The 24000-nt window shown below is 31.2% G+C and overlaps 1 protein-coding gene across 1 annotated transcript in view; it reads left to right on the top strand.

The window, feature by feature from the left end:
- LOC143640001 (uncharacterized) overlaps positions 1-21404 on the top strand; it is a 141157-nt gene extending 119753 nt beyond the window's left edge. The window contains 13 exon segments of the mRNA XM_077107990.1: positions 2677-2730; positions 2868-2975; positions 3454-3507; positions 9778-9831; positions 10715-10822; positions 11345-11398; positions 11507-11542; positions 11634-11687; positions 13356-13605; positions 16873-16985; positions 18281-18349; positions 20052-20294; positions 21267-21404. Coding sequence (XP_076964105.1) covers positions 2677-2730; positions 2868-2975; positions 3454-3507; positions 9778-9831; positions 10715-10822; positions 11345-11398; positions 11507-11542; positions 11634-11687; positions 13356-13605; positions 16873-16985; positions 18281-18349; positions 20052-20294; positions 21267-21404 — 1335 coding nt within the window.
- Positions 21405-24000: the final 2596 nt, after the last annotated feature.

Genomic DNA, 24000 nt, shown 5'->3' with positions numbered 1-24000 from the left:
TCTGACTGAACTACTAGCAGTTCTCTGAAGAGCACCATATACTTTCCATTCTATGCCTTTGTGCTTTCATGTAAATGTTCAGAAGGTAAACTGTTCTAAGGAAGCATCCCGCACTGTCAGGTTTAGATCAGATATTTAATTTTTAGGAAAACTTTCCCTACTGCCAAACTGGATCAGTGTACCTATTTTTCAAACCTATCTGGTCTTCATTTATTTTACAGTATAGTCTATTTATTAACTTTTATGTCTGTCTCTGTAACTGAATTTTGGAAATTCCCTTAGGATTGCAATTTTATATTTTATTTGTATTCACCATGCATAGCACATTTCTGGAACATAAGTAATATTTAAATATTTGTGACATGAGTGGAAGAATGGATAACATATAGGATATATTATAAAATATGAATAATGGAAAGATGATAATAATAGAATTTTATAGGAAGTGTATTTATCACAGATAGGAAAATCTGTTACAGCAGCAAATGCCAGAGAAGAACTAACGAGGGCCTCTTGTTGCAAACCTGAAAAATAATCAAGACAAGAATTTTTCTGTGTGCATTATACTAGTTTATTTTGTGCTGCTATAACTGAATACCATACACTGGGTAATTTCTAAGGAATAGAAATGTATTTGTTCATGGTTCTAAGACTGGGAAATCTGAGACTGATGAACTGCATTTATCAAGGGTCCTCTTGCTGCATCACAATGGCAGAAGGGCAGGGATGGAAGAGTATGAGAGAGCACAAGGAATGAATCTCACGCCTGGAGTCCTTTTACAATCAGTATTAATCCACCCACAAGGATGGAGCCCATTAGGCTCCACCTCCCTGTGGTGTTGCATTGCTGAGTTTCCAACACACACTTTTGAGGGGATGCATTTAAATCATAGGAGCACTATGAGTTTTTTCAAAGAAAATTTCCAACTTTCCTAGGAAAAGCAAGTCTGCTTTTTTTAAAAAAAGTAAAATTTTTTGTCATTTGGGAAAAAATGAAATGAATAAATCAAAATGAGAAAATAAATGCAATTGTTATTTAATAAGGACTCACACAGTGACAGTTATCTTTACACATACAGAAAAAAAAGCCCCTTTGTGTGGAAAAACCTTTATTTTAATAATAATTTTGTTGTTGTAGTTTAGTTATGTTAAAACTCTCTAGGCTCTTCAAACTCAGATTTTATTTCTCTCTCTTGGCATAAAGGGTATTTTTTTCTGTTTTTACATGCAGGATGGTTTGTGCTTTAAAAAGCAGCCATTGATAAATCTATGGTATAAAGTTCACATATTAAATGTAATCTTTTGAGTTTAAGACTGCATAAATTCACATCACTAATTTAAGAAAAAATATTTTTCATGAATAAGGAAAAACTTACATTGAGCTTCATTATTTCTGTTTTCAAATTAATAGTCATTATGATTACATTGAGTATTATTTTAAATATCACACCAAAATAATTTATGGCTCAACATTTAACAGTGAGAAAGATTCAGGGTTTATGCTTTAATGCAAAAATATACTTGCATAAATAATGTGAAGTTTATATGTTTTGAAATGTTATTTTATGCATTATTAAGAGCATATTGCTACCACCTCAAGAGATGACTGTATAGAATTTATACATTTCTTATATTGTGATTGAGGCACAGTGAATGTCAAATGAGGTTACAGTTCTGATACTGAGAAAATAATTACCAGTGTTTTCTTCACTGATTCTCTGAGATAAAATGAGTTCATGGAATTTGGAGTTTGATGGAGTGTTTGATATTCATTTTAAATATGAATTTAAAAGACGTGAAAATCTTGCCTGTATTCATCATTAGAATGTTATTTCAATAGCTGAAAAATTTTAAAAAGTAATTCCTCATTCTTCACCTTATTTTCACCAAATACCACAACATGGCTACTATCTCCAATTTCCAGCTTCAATCTTGGTTAATACTTTTAAGCGTAATCATTGACAAAACTGAAGTGAACAAATGAAAAACAAGAGGAATTGGGGAAGAAATAAAAAAGCAAGTTCTAGGAGATCACCAAATTTTTTATTTAATCTTCCCATATATATGCTTTTTGTATGACATCTTGAATGTAGTACTTTTTTCTAATTTTGCTCTAATGGTAGTTTTTAAGAAGTGATACTATTTTTTAATGTTACTTATTTCTATGAGTTACATAGTTCCAGAGAATGAAAATACTGTGTTGACCATCATGATTATAAATGTTTCTTCAACCAGGACATGTTCCTTTAAGGATGTGTAAACACATCCAGATGTTCTTAGATTAAGAAGGGGTCCACTCTTAAAATATACATAAAGATGGAAGCAAAATTTAATATTCAATTCATCGCTAATAATTCAACATAATAAATGATGTGAGTATTTATACTCAATAGTAACTATTTTACTTCATCAGCATTTTTAAACACTTTATTTTTACCATTAACTTACATTGGCGCTATATGATTGTCTGTAGTCTACCCTGTGTTTTATTTTTAATTTTTGGGGTGAAAGCTTGTATGTGAAAATCATTTTAATTTTCCACCTTGTGTTTGAAACTTAATATCAATAGAAAACCAAAATGTATTAGTCTGTTACTAGTTAAATTGGAGTATTTGTAAGTCAGTCCAGAATTGCAATAAATGTGACACATATTTAACTGCAGTTTTATGTTTATAGGGTCCTCCTGGACCTGCAGGTTCAGAGGGAAGACAAGGTGAAAAAGGTGCTAAGGTAAAATATACTTTACAAATATTATGTTTCAAAATCTTTTAATACATTAAATAAGCATTTATTTTCAATGTATTTTAAAAGAGTAAGATGTATTTTTCTGATTATGGGTGCATTCATGTGTTTTTTTTTTCTAATAGGGAGAAGCAGGTGCTGAAGGTCCTCCTGGGAAAACTGGCCCAGTTGGTCCTCAGGGTCCAGCTGGAAAGCCTGGTCCAGAAGTTCTCCGGGGAATCCCTGGCCCTGTGGTGAGTAAGCATTTTAGCTGAAAAATGCTGCCTTGAAAACAGCATTTTATTTCTGGAAAATTATGAGTTAAAATGTTTCTGACAGCATATTTCATAAGTTATATTGAGAATGTTTTTGTGGCAATTCAGTAATTATTATGTACAGACATTCCTACATATTTAAGTATGTCATTTATTTAATAAGTTCATGGTAAAATTCTAACTTGCAAAGGAAGAATAGGGAACTAAACCCTAATTTCTCAATGACATAAAATTTCTTTGCATGCCTCTGTGCACACATATGTATGTGTGGCTGTACTGCATACAGACAAGCACATGGAGTTGAAATTTTAAACACAAAAATTCTCACAGTATTTGTAGATGTTTTTCATGCAGTGGAATTCACAGGGGATGTTTGCTGTTTTCCTTTCTGAATTTCCAAAATTGAAAAAAATACATAATCATTTATTATTAATAAAAATATGATTTTTTTCTGTAGGGAGAACAAGGTCTCCCTGGAGCTGCAGGCCAAGATGGACCACCTGGTCCTATGGTGAGTAGCATCTTTTTCTTTATTTAAAGAGAGAATTACTGAAACAAAATTGTCTACATGGCAGAATCCTGAAATTTTTAGATGGTAACTTGGTTTGTACTTGATACAATATTCAAAGAAGTATATTACTCATACCTTAAAAAATTCAAATATGTTTAACTGATAGATACATGGAAAAGATGCCACTTGATCACAAGAATGTTCCTTTTTTTTAACCTTTTGGATGAAAAAATTATTTCCCCTCAGAATAAAATGCCACTAATGGCCTTGCCAGTCATTTTCCTAGTACAGACAGTTCCCCCCAAATGCATGCAATTAAACTTTGCTTCCTGGTACTTCATTTAAAAGAGTAATGTTAGTACAGGCTTACAGTGACTCCTTGACCAAATAAATGGTTCTTTCTGTGAGACATATAGGCTGAAAGATAAGACACTAAACCCCATTAACAAAAAAAAGATATGATTATAACAACATTCACATTTAGTCTCTATTATAAACATTATGTGCAAACAATATGCTTGAGAAATGTAGTAAAGCAGTGATTGACCAGCATACTATTCAGAGATGCATTTTATTCTAGCATGTGAATTATCCTTTCTAAAATTTGGGCAGAAAATGAGAAAAAAAGACTTGTTCTTTAAAATTATTGTTCAATAGGTGACTTGTTTGCTTTATGCATAGTTCAATTTCACAATACAGTTATTTTAACTTCACTATCCAATAATAGTTATATTAAAGGATTAATGAAAACAGCAAGCAGTGTACGTTGCACTATGCAAGTGTGGTAAAAATTGGTTTAAATGGTCAAGTTCCTCCATATAGTAATTTAAATTAATCATTTCATTAATTTAATTATTAAATTCATCAAACTATTAAATAAATTAATTGTTAAATTAATAAAAAAATTAGTCAAAAGCCTCTTGTCATGGATATATTAATTATCTCAGGTGCCTTTATACCCTAAAACCATCAAAACTCAGATTCACAATCATAATTATTCAAGAGGGATTCTGGCCATTTTTTTTTAAGATGGCACAATTTCCCCTCAGATACCTACCAAGTATTTCATAAATGTTAAAATATTATTTTAAACTTTTGCTGAAGAAGTTAAAGATTACTTATTTGGTAACTGAATAATTACTACCAAATTGTAATTGACTTCAAGCTGGAGATTTTCAACTGGGCACATAATTTCATCAGCATAGAAATAGGGTCCTGGCTGAAAGAGGATCACTCCACAACTACACTACTTAGGAAATACTCTCCTTAGATTTGGTAAGTGCCTAACTGCACAGGGTAAGAGCCTGGAATAAAAAATACTCTGCCTTAATGTCATCCTAAAATTTGCCAGAGGTTTTCTTATTATTATTTCAGGTTTTCCAATAAGTATGCTGACCTTTCTACAGACGAAATAAAAAAAAGTACCATGCTGAAGACTTCCTTTGGCTAATATTAAAAATAAAACCATCAGGCATACCACCTGTTTCCAGCTTGCAAGTTTGAACTTCTGACTCATAAGCAAATGTAAATTTAGAGGTCAAGGGACTGAACAATCCTTTTTAGGAACAGTGAAATGATGAGCCTCAGAAACAATCAGCATGGGCCTATTCAATTCTCTGGCTGCTGGTTTTGTTAGAGAGTACTTATTTATGATATAAAAATACTGTAACTTTTTCTTAGCATCAGTTGGCCTTCGGTGTGATGTCTAATCTCTATGAAAATGGTACTAAGTCTATGAGGTGAGGATGGATTGAGCTATTACCTTAAAACTGCTACTTTTGGCAATTTAATGAGGTTTTTCAATTCAACTAAAAATGATTTATCTTAACAGGTAATGTTTTAAGCAGAGTGAGAAGTGGTTTATCATGGTTACTGGTTAAGATCATTGACTAAATCCAAACTCCCTATTTTCAAATATGTGCACTGCCATTTACTTATGGGATGACAATGGAAAACTTGTTCTTCCTTCTTCTCATTCTCTCTAGTTTTAGTTTATTTATAAAATGGGATTAAGAGCATCTGTTTCATGAAATGGCATAAAATTTAAATGAGTTTAATTTAGTTATTAACATCTTCTACCTCCTGGAATTTTTATGCCTGTTAAATGAGTTATTTTTATACAACTTAAACAATTGATGGGTACTATTAACATAAAATAAAGAATTAAGTGAATAAAATAATGATCAATATTTTAAGAAACATCAGTTGTGTCTTTTAGTGAAAAGAAACTAATTTCACCTCAGTTTATGTGTGTGTGTGTGTGTGTGTGTGTGTGTGTGTGTGTGTGTGTATGTGTGTTGTCTATACTCTGATTTGGAAGATGTTGACTGTTAGAGAAAATGCAGAAGGTCAGCATGTACAGTTATACTTTCGGCAGTTAGAACATGTGACAAGTACAATAATCAAATCAAGCAGAGGATGGTAAGTATACCCAGAATAAAACCATTTAAATAATTGCCAATAAGGATCCTTCCCTGATTAGAAATATAAATTATGAAAGAAGGAAACGAGAGGTATAAATGTGAATAAGATGTGGGAGATAGAGATTTGAAAACTTACACAGTTTACATTCAACTCAGAAAATAATTCACATAAAATTGCTTTGAATATACTTTCTCCATAATTTAGTTTTTCCTCATTACCTTTTTAAATATGTTTGCACAAGTATTCAAGTCTTGCAAGATTCAGCTTGTTACTAGAGTTCTGCAGCTATCTATTGGGTCACCTTTCCCCTTGTAGAAGCTGCCTGTAACATCCTACAGCAAAGTTCCAAAATTCCACTAGTCAAAGCTACCTAGGTCTTCCCATGCCCTAGTGTTTAAACCCAGTTTAGCTGTTCAATAAATCAACTTATTGAACTTGGTTGGCTTTCATCTTTCCAGATTGGCTGGTACCTAATTAGACAATTGAACTCTAACAGATGGTCCATCCAGCAGCAGCATAGATAATAGTTTACCATTTTTATAGGAACTTTATGGAGACAAATTTTTTAGAGTGAAATTAACAGATATCAAACTCTAAAAATGATATTTGCTTGTTGTCTTCTCCACTCTGTTGTCAACTTGACTAGAGTTTTGTAGCAGTGCTGTATATGCCTTTTACTTTAAATAGCAAAATACAAATGATAACATTTAACTTAAACCTCTACATATGCATTAATTCTATACATGTGCATATATACCCATGTGTATATACACAGACATATATGGACATGCGTACATTTAGAATCCCCATATGGAACTTAGGTCACAAAAGTAGAAAATGTAGGCACTAACAGAGAAGAAAAGGACGATGATGAGCCTATGTAAACAACTATGCTCTTATTTTTGCTTTTAAGTGGAACTGGTGGTTTCTTTAGTACATAGCGAAAATTAAATGTGAATTAGAGTGTTTTAAATAGAAAAATAATGGTAACTAAATTGTTATGGCTAGAGGTCAAAATTAGTGTGATTTAATAACTTTAAAAATTGATATTTATTTGATTTTTTGGAGGCAAAACTATCATTTAGTTTTAAGCTTTTGTTTTGCATCATATTCTTTTAAAATCATATACATTCCAGTGCAACTGAAAAATTATTCATTATTTATCTTTGGACAAGTTTACTTAATATTATTATGTATTCTTTCTTTTCACAAAGTGATAAATAAAATATCTGATAGCATTATTTTTCAAACATAAAAGCCTGAATAAAAAGTAAGATGGGTTATTGAATTACAATTTTATTTTTTTGCTTTAATGCTACATTTAAACTCTAAAAGGGGATGAGATGCATTTCATAATGATCAAACAGGTTGAAATAATAAAGCATTTTCTTTCCACTAAATTAAACAATATCTCATGATTTTATCTTTTAGAGAAAGTGTGGGATCTGCAGTTTCTTTAAGCTTCAGCGCATTAGAACTTTGAGATGCAGATCAAGCAAATATTCCATAAAGCATAATACTGCATGGGGGAATGTTTGATTGTATATTCTACACACTTAAGAATGTATGGTCCCTGTTTTCCATTTCTCTTTATTGCATATGAATTACGTATTTCCCTAGGGGTTTTCAATTTACAATGTCCTAAAGAGGAAATAGAAAACATGTAATTTGGAATAACATTTTTATATGCAGAGTTGTTGTTTTTTGATATGTTCCAAGTTCAGAAGGATATTTATAACTGCTCTCAATATCATAACATTATCAATTTCTATTTTCAGCTGATGAAAATACAAAATTGATTTTGCTTGGCAAATTCATCCATAGATAAGTTTGTAATTTCATAAGAACTTATTAACTTAGAGGGATTAATACTCTTTTCCTTTAACTCCTTCATGAATAATTTTATAGAAAATATTTAAGATGAATTTGAAACACAGTGTCTAGTATATTTCTTATGAAGCCTGAAAACTAGAATTACTATTTTCTTTTTTTATTTTAGCTTGTACTATTAGAATAGAAGGAAAAAAATAATAGGTACCCATCTATAACGTAACTAAAGCTAATGATCATAATTGACTTTTGTGTTCTGCTTCACTGTTTATCCAGTATTTCATAAGCCTGATTTTTCTTTCATTATCACCATATTAAGACATAGTTACTTTTATAATATTTTTATGAATAAAGCTCAGACTTATGAGATATTAGACTTCAACATTTGTGACTATGACAGTGATTGGGAATATTGATGTCCAGCCGAAAACATCTTTATCAGTTTTCCCCCTTACAGCAAAATTTCTGTAAAGCATATTGTATACATGAAAGTTTGAATATAAAATGAGATGTAAAGAAAAAGCATATATAGATATATATATATATATATATAATTTTGGGGCTTTTGTTTTTGTACTAGAGATTGAACCCACGGGTGCTCTACCACTGGGCTGCCTCCCCAACACTTTGTACATTTGATTTTGTGACAGGGCTTCAGTTTCATATTTTTAACCTAGAAAATGTATGGATTTTTAACTGATATATATCAAGTATAACCAATATTCTTAAATGTTTCACATACATAGTTCCTTATTACAATTACAATTTTTTGCGGTGCTAGGGATCAAACTTATGATTACATTTTTATTAAAGTGATTTTCATAGGCTTCTTTTATGCTTCTTTGTTCTAATACATAGTCTGACCTCTTATACACTAATAGTGACATAAGCTGTCTAAATGATTACCTGATTGCTTCCTTTACCATTTTTACTATTTTCCTTAAAATTTGTGCTCTTGGGGCTTCCTATAAAACATTTTTTTTTAAATAGGCTCTTGGGCATTATTTTCTTTCACCTGTCATTTCTGATGACTAGAAAAAAAGTAGGTACAAATTATGTACATTTAATTATAAAATCCTTTAGCTAGTAAACTAAATAAGTCATGTTTTATTTTAATATACATTGTATCCTCTATGTGCTCTGATTTGTATATTGATTAACTGGATTTAGGGTCTGATACCACAGGGAAATGTTTTTAAGCTTTAATGAGCATCAGATCTATGAAACAGATTATGGGATACCACACATTCTGGTTCTGTTGATCTGCACAAGGTCTAAGAATTTTCTTCCTAATAAGTCCATAGGTGATGCTGATGCTAATGTTTGGAGGACAGCACTTTGAGAGATCCATTACTATAACATATTCTAATGTTCTTTCTTGTTGTTGTTCTGGGGATTGAACCCAAGGCCTTGCACATACTAGTCAAGTACTCTACCACCTACCTGCACCCCTGTTGGGTATTCCAATCTAGATGAAAGGGCAATGTCAAAATTCACTCTTAGGATATATTTAAAAGTGAATAGAGAATTTTTTAGTCTTCTTTTTGTCTGTGGTTTAACAAAGCAGCATGATTGTTTATGTTAATACAAAAAAGAATCTAACTTAATTTACATAAATTTGTTTGATGATTAATTTTCTTCTCATTAGAAGAATATTGTTAGACACATGCACATTTAATACTGCATATACTTTGCCTAAAGTATTTTTGTCTGTTAATAGAACAATATAAGGAATTTGTCCATTTTATATCAATATCCACACAAACTATGGCATATTTCTCAATTCGTATTTATTTAATCAGGATTATGAATATTATGGTTTAATGTTATTGTCACAGATTAAACCAGGATGTGTTAAATATATACATTTACATGTAATCCTGAAAAATAAACATTGATCATTATGAACTTTTTTTAAACTACATAGTTCCCAAATCAAACTAACTCTGTGATAAGTAATATGATTTTTATATTTATGCCTACTCTCAATGTGTTTATTTTTTTCTTATTATTTAGGGACCTCCTGGTTTACCTGGTCTCAAAGGAGATCCTGGCTCCAAGGGTGAGAAGGTAAGAATTTTTTTAAAGTGTGTTGTTATACTTTTGATGTACTAATAGCAGAAGTCATTACTTTTGCAGATTAAAACCTCTCAAAAGGAAATTTCGAAAGATAGCTTTGTCATTCTAACCATGAAAAGCTACAACTCTCAGCTTCCCAGATGTGTTTATAGAAGAGAATGTATGCAAAGTAATGGTGGAAAACGAACCAGGATCCAGTGTTGCATCTTCTCATTGTGCCCTTTTAGAAACCATATGGAGAAAGCATATGGTTGTACTAAAATAACTGTTCACAAGATAAGCAGATGGAATACCAAAATGACCACTTTTATGTTTTGAAACATAAAAATAATTTAAACTAGAAATATCTTTCAAGTAGTAATCCGATCTCCAAGAATTTATACTGTGTTGAACTAAGTAGAGAAAACAAGCTTGTTTTTTTGAATGGCATTAATATTGTTTAGATTATTTTTAAATCTCCAGATGTTTTCTTAAAACTGCAAAGTCTCTGGAGAATAGAAAACATTTCATATTAAATTAGATGCTCATTAAAATAATGAGTTTCCCGTTGTTTATATCATCAATATTACTTATCGATATTGTTTTTTAAGCTGAATGATCCTTACATGAAACATCAAAGATATTTTTAGAAAACATTCAGTTCCGTAACATACCAAACCCCTAACAAAGGTTGCACTTAATGTTAAGTAGTAAAAATCCTGTTAAGCAAGAAGAGAGGGAAGATCTTTACATTCCATTTAGAAAGGTTATTTAAATGTATTTTATATACATTTAAAATTTTTATTTCATGAATTTAATGTGCAAATATTTTATGACTAGAGTTTACTAATGGCTCTAATTTATGTACTACTAAATTTTTCCCCCTCTTCCAAAGGGCCATCCTGGTTTAATTGGCTTGATAGGTCCTCCAGGAGAGCAAGGAGAGAAGGGTGACAGAGGATTCCCTGGAACTCAAGGGTCTCCAGGAGCAAAGGGGGATGGGGTGAGTAAAAGCATGAATGCTTCTTTCTCTCTTCCAATCGTACACACACACACGCTTCACATATTTCTTTAAACATGACCAAAGAAGTACTTTAGAGCATCTTTATTGGAGTTTATTTTAATCAGTGGTATTTTCAAATGATGTTGATTTGACATTAAAGTAAATACATTAAAAATGTGAATTATTAAAACCATAACAATCATAGTTTAGTATTTGCACAACCATGTTTTGAATCCTCATCATATGCAAGTTTATTCTGAGTGCTGCAGGGATATAAAATATATATGTACATAACCTTCATACTATAGATATTTATCTAGTATCTCAATATCTATAGACAGTACACCAGGTGGAAAAATTCAGATTACTTTATAAAAGTTATTTCTTAGCTTCACAATGGAAAATTTTAGGCTGTTCTTAGGGGATTTTTAATCTCTACTTTTTGGAATGTGTGTTTTTATGCAAAGAATGGAAATGGAATTGCTGAGGAAAACTCATTAAATCAGATCATTCTCCCTCTAGGGAATTCCAGGTCCCGCTGGTCCCATAGGCCCACCTGGTCCTCCAGGCTTACCTGTAAGTACTGGACAAAGCAATCTTCTAAGTCACAGTTAAGCTACGAGTATAACAAAAAGGTACAAATGCTCTAGATTTTTAATCTGTGCTTTTGTCTGCATTTTCTAGGGTCCTCAAGGTCCCAAGGGTAACAAAGGCTCCTCTGTAAGTGCTTCTCCCTTTGACATTTTAATTTTTGAGTGAAGTCCATTAAATTACTTTGTTCTCCTACTTATATTCACTCTTTTTCTAACAGGGACCCGCTGGCCAGAAAGGTGACAGTGGTCTTCCAGGGCCTCCTGGACCTCCGGTAAGTGCATGTTGACAAGAATGATGTTTTGATAACTTACATCTGGAGACTGGCAGTGATTTGTTTGCAACTATAAAATGGATGAAAACTATGTACTGTCCAAGGTTCTGACTTTATAACAAATGTAACAATGTCAACTAAGTAATAAAGTCTACATGCCAAGACCTATGAACTGATTTGACTCTTTAAATAGAGGAAACCTTAATTACATATTATAATAATCTTTATTTTTTTCAAAAGAATCATGATTTTTATCGTACTTTAATGAATCCAATTAATTGTATGCCACAAAGGAACATTTACCTGACTTTAGGAATAAAGATAAAAGTTCAGATGCTGGGCATTGTTTCTCTGTATCATGTAATGATAGTAATAGAAACAAAAATAATAACTACCATTTATAAGTACTTATATTAACCAGACTTAAACACTACTAAAAGGTAGAATTACAATATATAAGTATGGGAAAGAATACTTAATCTTCTTTCCTGAGTTAAAATGTTTCCAATTACATGTTTACTAGTTTTCTAAGACTACCCTGACAGCATACCAGAAGACTGAGTGGCTATTAAAACAGAATGTATTATCTCACAGTTCTGGAGGGTAGGAGTCCTAATCAAGGGGCCAATAGGGTTGTTTTCTTCTGAGAGCCCTGAGGAAGGATCTGTTCTGAATCTCCTTTATATTGTCTTCCCTCTGTGTGTGTCTCTGTGTTCAAATGTTCCATCTTTATAATAATGTCAGACATGTTGTATTAGGGTCCACCCTAATGACCTCATCTTAACTCCTGCATCTCCCATGACCCTGTTTGAAAATAAGATCAAATTTCTGAGGTATTAAGAGTTATAAATTCAACATAGAAGTTATTCCAATGTTCACTTTAACCCATACAATGTGGATTAAATATTTGGTGTGGTTCTACTTTTACATAAACATAAATTGAAGTCTGATTACTTTTAAGTGTTAATTTATAAAGATATAAGTAATACATAATGAAACACACTAATATTCTGTTTCAGAATATAAATTTTTGTGAAATGTAATACATTTTATTAGATAGTGTAAGAGCTTTAAAATGTTGCTCTAATCTGTAGAGACATTTTCAGGGGAGGGGAGGCAGTGGGTACTAGAGATTGAGGGGGGTGCACTTAACTATTCAGCTACATCCCCAACCCATTTTTTATTTTTTGTTTTGAGACAGGGTCTTGCTAAGTTGCTTAAGGCCTCACTAAATTGCTGAGTCTAGCCTAAAACTTGCAATCCTCCTGTCTCAGGCTTCTAATTTTCTGGGATTACCAGTGTGAGCCACTGCGTCCAGCTGAGACTTTAAAATATAGTTCTAGAAATAGTGTGTAAATGAGGACTACTCAGAAAATCAGAAAGTAACATACATAACATGTTAATAGAAAACTATGCTACAATATGTACATAAAGTGCCAGAAATCTGACTTGTGCACCTACCTCCATATTTCCACCAGATAATTTTTAAAAGAAATTACAAAATTTACATATATACATATATATGTGTATTTATTCATATGATTTTTTCATGTATCATTTTGCAACTATAGAAAAGCTAAACCAACTGTAATTTCTTATAAGCTGGAAGAATATTCTTTACTTTATGGAACACTCACATATTTTATACCCACTTTGTCTTCTTTACAGGGTCCACCTGGTGAAGTCATTCAGCCTTTACCAATCTTGTCACCCAAAAAAATGAGAAGACATACTGAAAGCATGCAAGCAGATATAGGCGATAATATTCTTGATTACTCCGATGGAATGGAGGAAATATTTGGTTCCCTCAATTCCCTAAAGCAAGACATTGAGCATATGAAGTTTCCAATGGGTACTCAGACTAATCCCGCCCGAACTTGCAAAGACCTGCAACTCAGCCACCCTGACTTCCCAGATGGTATGTTAATAATACATGACAAAACAAATGTACTGAGTTGCTAAGTTACTGAAGTGCATTGTGAGCTCGTTAATTCTAATTAAATGTTTAATATACTCTCTAAATAAAACTAGAGCAAACAATTACTAATTCTACTCTTGTAGACAGAAAAAGTCATTTATATTGTGTAATTCAAGGTCTTCTTTGGAAAATCCTTGTCTGTTAAATAAGGTTTTCATTGAACTGTGACAAGATGATTTTTCGATAATGATTGCTCACACAAATGCACTTTGCCTTATAAATAACTCAGAATGGGTATTATGTATGCATACATATGTGCATATCACCATACAATTGTTACTAAGTTACTTTATATTAATATGATTAATATAGTACATTAAGACAATCACATTAATATTAATTAATATTTGCATCGATTTGATCAAGTACTTTACACTAACATGGATAATCTGAATATGATTAAATAGCATAACATGAACATTTGATCTATCAGTTTAGAAAAATTTGATGAACAGAATATTTAAGGATTGGGATAACTTGCAACAAAAATTTTTCTTTCATTGATCCACAATTATCTAGTAGAACTATTCATATTTTGCTTAATAATTATAATCAGGATATTTTCTTTTGCCTAGAGTTTGGAAAAACCTATATGTATCTATTTTTCTGAGAAGGAAAAGTTCAGCTATGCTTAGATAGTTGATTAAAGTCATAAGTACTTAACTAACAAAGGGGTAGATATTTATGATTAATAAATCTTCCCATCGATACTGAAATACTTTACCTCCCTTTACTTCTAAGAAAATACTGCTTTTCAATATCATCAAATAATGAATTTAATAAATTAGATCTAAATAACACAGTGAAGATAGGAAAGTCTAAATTAATTCATATATAGCCACTATAAAGGAAAAATATCATAAAATCTTACTTTCTTAAGCATAGCCAATTAAAACTAAAACACAGCTAGTAGTTAAGGATTCTGTGCAAATTGATAATTCAGGGTCTTCCAATTTGTGTTTATTTAAATGAAAAATATACGTTTAGATCTGTGATTTATAAAGAGATTCTTACTTTTAACTGGCATTATGTACACAAAGGATTTAAATAATTTGGCTTGAGCCTGTGCTAGAAAATTTTCCCTTCTATTCACAAATTAAAATATACTTGACCAATCAACGAATTTCCACTGAAGTTTTTATGACATTTAAATGAGAATACAGAGAATACAGCTACATAATATACATGATTCTTATACTTTAGATCTCAATGAATAAAGTAATCATACAAAATAGAAAATTAAATGTAAAAGATGGCAGCATGTACTGAATTTGAAAGCACATATGATTTAGAACCAGAGAATTTTAAAAAGTATTATAAACTTTAAGAGTGTAATCCCACTGTGGACTGTAGTTTCCAATAATTTCTCTGTGATAACTATCTTCATTACTTTTAAGTGTGACATCAAAGTAAGGTTAATTAATTAATTCTTGAATACTGCCAGGTGCTGTTTTTCATACACACATTCATAGGTGAACAGAAAAAATAATGTTCTTGACCTATTTATTATCTAATGGTAGAGATAGAAAAATGAAAAATATTAGTAATAGCATATTATTGATAGTTATATGAAAAGTGGGTATTTATTTATGTAGGGGATGAATCCATCTTGTATAAACTCAATATTTATATTGTGGATATGGCATTTAAGCTGAAACTTTAATATAGACAGTCACACTAAGAATCAAAAGAATATTCCAGGCAGAAGATGCAGCAGATTTGCAAAGCTTTGAAGAGAAGATTTTGATGTTTTCATGAAATTAAAAGAAGGCGATTGTAGCTGAACAATAGTGAGCAAATTGAAAATGATTTAAAGTGTTTTTGGAAGAAAGTAAAATGAATTCAAGAGAGCTGGTTAAGAAGCTCTGGGACTACTCTGGACAAGAGGTGATGGAGGCTTCATTTAGAGATATGGCAGTAGAAATGATATATGGGTAAATTGAAGATAAATTGAACATAGGATCTACAGGATATTGATCCATTTATTAAACAAAGATATCTGAATAATTAAGCTATTAACATTATTTGAAAGACTATTTAATAAAAATGTTAATTCCATAAAGCAAAATAAATTTTTTCCCATATAATCCAAACAATATATTCTTTAAAAACATTAAAATATCAAAGAGCATAGTTAGCTCTGTTGATAAAATCTTAGATAGGATTTTTGTTCTCTTGTATATTTTTTCTGAGAATTTCAATTTGTTTCAGATATGTATGTATTAGTAGTGTAATTGTAAAAAGTGTGAATGTTTTTGTTACCTGATAAACAGTAGAAGCTATTAACTATTAGAGTACTTCCACTGTTTTCATATAGTAGAAGATAAACATTGAATGAAGTTGGAGTTTTGAGAGTTCCAGTACTAAGCTAAGCTACCAGAGCTTTTAAAATTATAAGTTCAAAATCGTTGTATTCACATAATTCAAATTCACATTTAAAATTAAGTTTAGAGCATGATGTGATAGGAAGAAAGCAAAGTAATTGTCACCTGTTTATCAATTTTGTCTCCTAATAATTCTTGTTAACAAAAACCATTCTGTCAATTATTCAAAGAATAACTTTATGATACTCCTAATCTTGACCATCTTTATTCACCTAATGCTAAAATATTAATCATGATTATTCACATGACAAAATTCGTTTGACCACATTGCATTAATGGCATTAATAGCAGGTCACATTTAAATATATAATGCAGTTCTCCTTCTTAGGATCAACATTTACTACAAGAGGTTTTTGTGTAAAATAAGGTGAAGGTATGATTTCTGTGGCTAAATATGTACTCCATTGTTACAGATAAATAAATTAGGTCAAAATGGATTATCACACTCACATTTCTAAAACAAAGTACTACATAGTAGATTTGGATTCAACTAGATCTGATTCCATTATACATGTAATTTATTACACATGGATTCACAGGATGTTATTATTTGAAGAGGTAACAGATTAATACCTAAAAGTGATTGGTATGATAAGACCAAAAAAAAAATATTTCAGATATGGTTCCTTTACAAAGAGTTGAGGCAAAAAAGAAAAGGTCACTCCAGCTAATCAAATATATACCCTAATATGCCTAAAAGCATAAAAGTAACGAGATCTATGAATATTGACTTTCCTTATTTCTCTTTTTAATAAAATGTGATTCTCATACATTTGATATTGTTAATGAACTTGTGTATGACCTGCTTTTTCCTACTTTCTAGGTGAATATTGGATTGATCCTAACCAAGGTTGCTCAGGAGATTCCTTCAAAGTTTATTGTAATTTCACATCTGGCGGTGAGACTTGCCTTTATCCAGACAAAAAATCTAAGGGAGTAAGTACCAATCTGTTTTGGTGGCGAATATTGACAGTTCCTGCCATGTTTTTGCAATATTGAACTAAACAGGAAAATTATACTGTCATATTTTCATTTATCTGCTTTTCTTACAGGGTAATTAGAGCATTTCATTTGCATAAACATGAATAAGGCACCCAAGTGATGCATAGAGTTAACAAATACTTCTTTCCTTTATTTTTTGCCCAGATGTATTCTTTAGGCACCTGCTTGCTCTCTAAAATTCTATGGTTTTTCCATGACACATCACAGCTGAATCTCAAATTTTAGTACATATATAGTATTCTTCTGCCCAATTATCACATGGTAACACTCACAGCTGCATATTATATTCAAAATGAAAAATTTCATAAAGAATTTTTCTTTTACATGCTTTTCACCTAATAGTATCAATGTACTTGAGTTACGTCTTTAAAGCTACATGCAGATCATTAACAGAATCAGAGATTTTCATTAGCATAAGTGCATTTTCCAAACAATTTCTTTAGAAAATGACACAGGCTCCTAGAGGTAAAGGAACTCCATAAGACAAAGCAAATAATTTTATGTGTGATTGATCTTTTTAGGAGAATATTTAAGTTGGTAACATCAGAATGATATATTATGGTCAGGAGACAAAGCAACTTCCATCTTCCAACCCAACTTATCACATGGCAAGGCATAATACACCTCCTCTAGCCCCCAAAATAATCCATGGCAAAGGAAAATGCTGCCCCTCACACTGATTATTCAGATTTCCTAGTGATAAAGCCTTATAAACTCATAATTTACTGATCTTTACTTAATAATAAATGCAGATCTACAAGGGATTCTTTATATTCCCAGAAGAAATGATTAGTCTTACTTTCTACCAATGACTTTTCTGGGACAGCCCACCCTTAGTTACTGGAGAAATGTTTTCAGAATGCTTCCTTTGATACACAGTGCTGTTCCTTGTCTTTGGGGGTTGATGCTGGCTGGCATTTGGAGGATTTCTTTTGTGAGAGATTACCCGAGAGTTCTAATGATGTCCCCTACAGCTCTTAGTCTGTCTTTACCAAGTTATCTCTCCCCATTTATTTTTAAACCACTGAAGAGATCATGAAAAAAAATGATTCAATATTTATTACATGCAATTCATAGGATCTAGCTCAAATGTTGCTCTTTATCTCATTTTATGTATATTTCAAAAGCTCTGTAGTTTCTTAATCTTACTAAAATTTACCCATATAGACAAAAAAATTATCATTTATAATATTTGCCTAACTTTTAATTTTTCTGTTCCTTTACAATAGGTAAGACTTTCATCGTGGCCAAAGGGGAAACCAGGAAGTTGGTTTAGTGAATTTAAGAGAGGAAAATTGGTATGTTATTACCTCAGCATGAAATGGTTTATTTCAAATTCCATAAGCCAAGCTCAAATTATATAGATCTTGTGTTCTACAATTTGCTCCACCTAGCATCTCTGAGACCACTATGGTATCCTAAAGCAATTTAATTTGTTTTTGTATCAAAATAGATGGAAGTACTAAATTTCAAGTTCAAGACAAAGTTATCATAAAATGAATTTTGCTAAAAATATCAGCAAAAGTATTTAATATCCATTTAATATCTTTGACTATCACTATTTCATTTCCTATTTGCTTGATCCCTAGTTTATTCTTTGGTTTTCATTTCATGAAGAACTTTTAGCATGTACGATTATTTTTTCTGATTGTTACCTTTGGGAATATACTGAACAAACCTACCTTTTATTTGTATTGTAAGCCAAATTTGCATATTTCCATACAATTACCAGTTTCCCTTAAAAATTTTGTAAAGATATTTTAAGATTGTGTCTTAGACAAAATTCATATTAAAAGTCATTTAAAATATGTGTTTAAATTACTTTAATTAGGAGTTAACCAAATTGAAGTGTTTCCCACTTATCCAAATAATTATTCAATCAATTAATATTTTTTTAAAATGCTACTATTTTCCACTGATGAAAATTCGTACATTTATCATTACTATATAAACATACATATTAATGACTTATAATTTCCTAGTTTAGTATTCAGGCTAGATATTATGCATCCAAGCTACATTCTTATTTGTGTATGAGTGTAAAATATACACAAGTAGAACCCTGTGTGTGTTTGTTTTGTGAAGCTTTATTTTCCTTAGAGTTCATTGCAAAAGTAAATTTTTCCCCTAAACTCACGAGGCTCCTCAATATCTCTCTGTTAATCAGTAAGGAATAGATAAAGTTTTTATAAGAAGAAAAGTCAGATCAGTGCTTTTGTATTGCCTTCATGTATAAATCACAGTGAATTTGTAATGTTTTTTTAAATTTAGGTTTATACATTTCTCTTAAGCTCAGTGATCTCCATTATGCCCAACAAAAATTTTGTGAAGATGACATAAGACAAGTCTTAATAATTTACATTTAAAACTATTTTTCTGCTATAAATACAAAATAGTATTGACTCAACAATTATTAATTCCTATTGTCTCTGCCATTAAGCTGGGTGCTGGTGATAAAACAGTGAAAAAAAGCGTATATATAAAATCTGAGAATGGACTGAAACTCTGCTTTGAAAATTAGAAGACCAAAACACCTTGGAAGACTATAGCCCCAAAATAAAAAGTACAGGAGCATGATCAAAGAACAAAACCAGTTAACCTTTGCATCACACTGAGATTCCTTGGTTTTCATTGCTTCATTATTTTACAATTTAAAAAAAAAAAGATATGAAATATACTGAAGTATTTCCTCAAAGCAGAATCATTTTTATTTTTCTGGCAGTGTTTTCTGATTAGGAAACAATAGACATTGTGATTTTGTCAAGGATAAGCAGTGGTTAGATAGAGTAAGTGAGTTGGAGATAGAGACCTGAGTTCATAAAATCCTGTCTCTGGGTCTTGTAACCCTCAATTCTCACTTTTTCTCAGTGGGTTACAAAAGGGCTGTGGATTCATCTACATCCTTCCAGCATCAAAGTTCACTGTCAACAGTGATTTATTTTTTCATAGCATAAAAGAGAAAAAGAGTCTTTATGTGTCTTTTTATTCTTTTATTCCCAGCTTTCATATTTAGATGTTGAAGGCAATACCATTAACATGGTGCAAATGACATTCCTGAAACTTCTCACTGCCTCTGCTCGGCAAAATTTCTCCTATAACTGTCATCAGTCGGCTGCCTGGTATGATGTGTCATCAGGAAGTTATGACAAAGCACTTCGGTTCCTGGGATCAAATGATGAGGAGATGTCCTATGATAACAACCCTTACATCAAAGCACTGCATGATGGCTGTGCGGTGAGTGAAATCTCTGCTTGTCTTCTTCACAGATGAGAGGCAGCCTCTAACAGCCTCACTTTAATTCTAAGCCAGATTTCTCTCAATGGCTGTCAGTTATTAATAAGATTTGATGCTTAACATTGACATATTAAAATACAGAGTTTTCAAAACCACTAATGTTCACACACAGATATGCACACATGCAGACACTCTGAAATACACAAAGATACATTTTTGAAGACATAACAGAAGGTAATCTTAGATAGGTGCTTTTTAATTGTCACTGTGTTAACAGCAACTTAGGAAACTACTATCATTTTTGTTATCTTTATTATCTGGAACCAATGTTCATGCACATGGGAATTCCATATAATAGCAATTTGCTTTGACTAAGTGTTGATGACTGAAGAGATAGCACAATTGCAAAATAAGAGCACCCATGATTTCAACAGAATGAGTGGGGTACAAGTAGAACAAGAAAGAGAACACAAATCAGGTTATAGATGCACAAGTCCTGGAAAGCATTCTAAATAGTAGTATACTATTAATATTTATAAAAATTAGCATATGGCAGTAGAAATGTTTCAACTTCTGTTATGATTTTATACTGTATTTGACAAGAGAATTTGACCATCTATATCTTAATTATAATTAAAATAATAAGGATGTACTACTTATATTATGGGATCTAGTACCAGCATCAATTTTTATATTAAATTGTATTTATCAACTTAATTAGTTTTAAATGTGCAGTATGTTGGATGATCATAGTTGCGTTACTACAATTAAATATTAAGTATTATTGTTAATATTCAAAATTTAAAACTGAATGTGATCCTCCACTCATAATAGCAAAAAGTTATCACACAATTTTTGGCAAATTTTGGATTTATTCTCTTCTTTCTTATCTTCTAGCCTCCTTTCAGAAGCTTAGGAAAATAACATGTGTTTTAGCAATATTAAATTATCATGTAATTTTTAATTTATGCTTAATTTTACAGTCCAGAAAAGGCTGTAATTGAAATCAACACACCGAAAATCGATCAAGTACCTATCATTGATGTAATGATCAATGACTTTGGAGATCAGAATCAAAAATTTGGATTTGAACTTGGTCCAGTTTGCTTTCTTGGCTAAGATTAAGACGAAGAACCTATGAAACCAACAGAAAATATACCTTGGTGCCAGAATCCATTTCATGCCACATGCAAGTTTTGAATAAGGATGGTATAGAGTACAAACTGCTATATATACTTGTACCATTTAGGAAATACTGATGCCCTTGAGGGGGCAGAATCATGTGAAAAAAGCTTTGAAAATCATAAAGAAATAAGGTAGTGTGGCTGAGATGGAAACAGGGCTGATTCCTAATTCTCGACCCTCATCTCTCCTTTTCCTATTTGGATTTCTTTGGTGCTGTAGAAAAAAAAATACAAAAATATATATTCATAAAAAAATATGGTGCTCATTCCCGTCCATCAAGGATATGCTAAAACAGTGTGTTTAATAAATTGTAATTATTTTATGTACAGTTCCATACTGTTATCTACATGTCCATTTCCAAAACTTGCACGTGTCTCAGAATCCCATCTGACTCTAATTTTATGACAATTGCGGAACTATGATGGCAATAAATATATGTATTTCAAAAAATAAAGTTGCAATTTCTGATGTCTCTATTTCCCTTTCTTTGATTAATAATAAAATGCCTTTGTATATATTGATGTTGAAGAGTTCAATTATTTGATGTCGCTGACAAATTTCTCAGAGGGCAAAACCTGGAAGACTTTTGGGAGCACACTCCAATCAACTCTCTGCCGACAGTAACTTTAATGAATTTCAGCCAAAAATATCATGCATTTGGATGTTTTACTCAATGCTATACCTCAAACTATTTCTTCTCAGAATCCAGGATTTCACGGGATACTTGTATATATGGAAAACAATCAAGTTTATATTTTTGAACAGGAAAATATGTATGAGAAATATTTTAACAAATTGATGCCTCCATCAAGCAAACAGTCTTATGTACATTTTTTTCTCTATCTCATTGTTTCGGTGTGCTTCAAAAAAGCAGGTTTAAAGATGGAAACTAAGCAATTATTTATGAATTTGTGCAATGTTAGATTTTTAATCAGTCAACTTCTTGAATTTGATTCCAAGTTGCATATTATAAAAGTATCAAATATTATTTTACCTGCCCAACTGATACCATTTCTTAACTTTCAAGACATCATCCATCATTTGACCAACCTGATAGCTAAATAATACATGGGTGGACTGTTTTAAGCCATACTTATTCAGGACAATTGAAACATAATTTTCACTAAGGTATTTTCTTTCAGGTAGCTTGAAACAGCAATAAAATTTAAAAATTACAAACTGAACTTTGTATCTATTTTTAAGTAATATATGTAAGACTTGAAAATAAATGTTTTATTATTTATTATATGAAGTGTAAAATTAATTGATACCAGATTCCACTGGAACATTTTCAACTGATAATTTATCATGAAAGAACATACCTGTAATATTGAAATTAAAACGTGAACATTTGTCATTCAGAATTTATTTTATTTTTGAAATTAAGTTTGTAAATGTCCTTTCAAGAAGGGAGTTTTGAATCGCATAAATAAACTCAAGTCTTGTCTACCTGGATTGGTCATTCTCTTTTTTTAAATAGGTTCCAAATCATTCTGGCTTTTTGTTCTCTTTCTTGACCATCCAGATTAGAATACTTTTGCACATTTGAATAAGCATATTAACCTTCAGAGACAAGTGATTTAAGTATTGTAAAATACTAAATACTACACAAAATACTTTAATACTACACTCAAGATAGATTGTACTTAAAATTTCAAACTTTTTTCTTGTAATTAAACATTTTACAAAGCCTCAAAAATGCCTTTTCATTCAGCATTATTATAAATGCCTCCCAAACATTTAATTTGAAATAGTCTCCAATTCATACATAAAGTATTTATTTTTGTAGGAGGAGCCTATACACCAAACACTGAAAGCATAGCAACAATAGAATATTTTGCAGATTAACTTGTATCAGAGATGCATTCTTATTTGTCTATTTAAGCAAAAGAGCCTTAAGTTTGGCATAAACAGAGAATGAATAGATAACTGAATGTCTTAGGCTTTTCTATTCTTTTTTTTGTATGGATCTGATCCTCTGCATAATGTCAGATTTTCTTTCTCTCCCCTATGATTGATTTAATCTGGACAAAAGAAAGTTCAGTTGACTAGAAAAGCACATTAGATGATATTTTAGTAGTGGCTTAGCCTACTTAAGTTATTCATGTGAAAAATACAGAGAACGATATTAACCTTACAGGCAGAGATGGATCATGGACCTGATTCATATAAAATTTGGTATAAATTTAAGAAAAATATTAAAAATACAAAATATAACATGAATGAACCAATATTACAACAAACTATAATCTTTTAAAAATGACCCATAACAAACAATATTGGGAACACAACATTATTAACTTTCTGATCTACTGATGTGGTAATTGTATCTTATATTGTTGGCTGCAATCTCTTTACCTCTTCACAGAAGAATTTTATAATTTAATTTCTAAAATAAGTTTGTCTAACATGTTAGACCAAAATAATTTTTTTTAGTAATAGCTTTGCAATATTTTAGTTTCACATCTTGTTATTGGGAAGTGTTATAAAAGATCATTTCAAGATTTATGTAAAGCTCTTTCTTTCATAT

The sequence above is a fragment of the Callospermophilus lateralis genome, unplaced genomic scaffold (assembly GCF_048772815.1).
Source record: "Callospermophilus lateralis isolate mCalLat2 unplaced genomic scaffold, mCalLat2.hap1 Scaffold_105, whole genome shotgun sequence".
NCBI classification, from domain to species: Eukaryota; Metazoa; Chordata; class Mammalia; order Rodentia; family Sciuridae; genus Callospermophilus; species Callospermophilus lateralis.
Note: the sequence above shows the minus strand (reverse complement) of the source record. Positions and strands in the feature narration are given on the sequence as shown.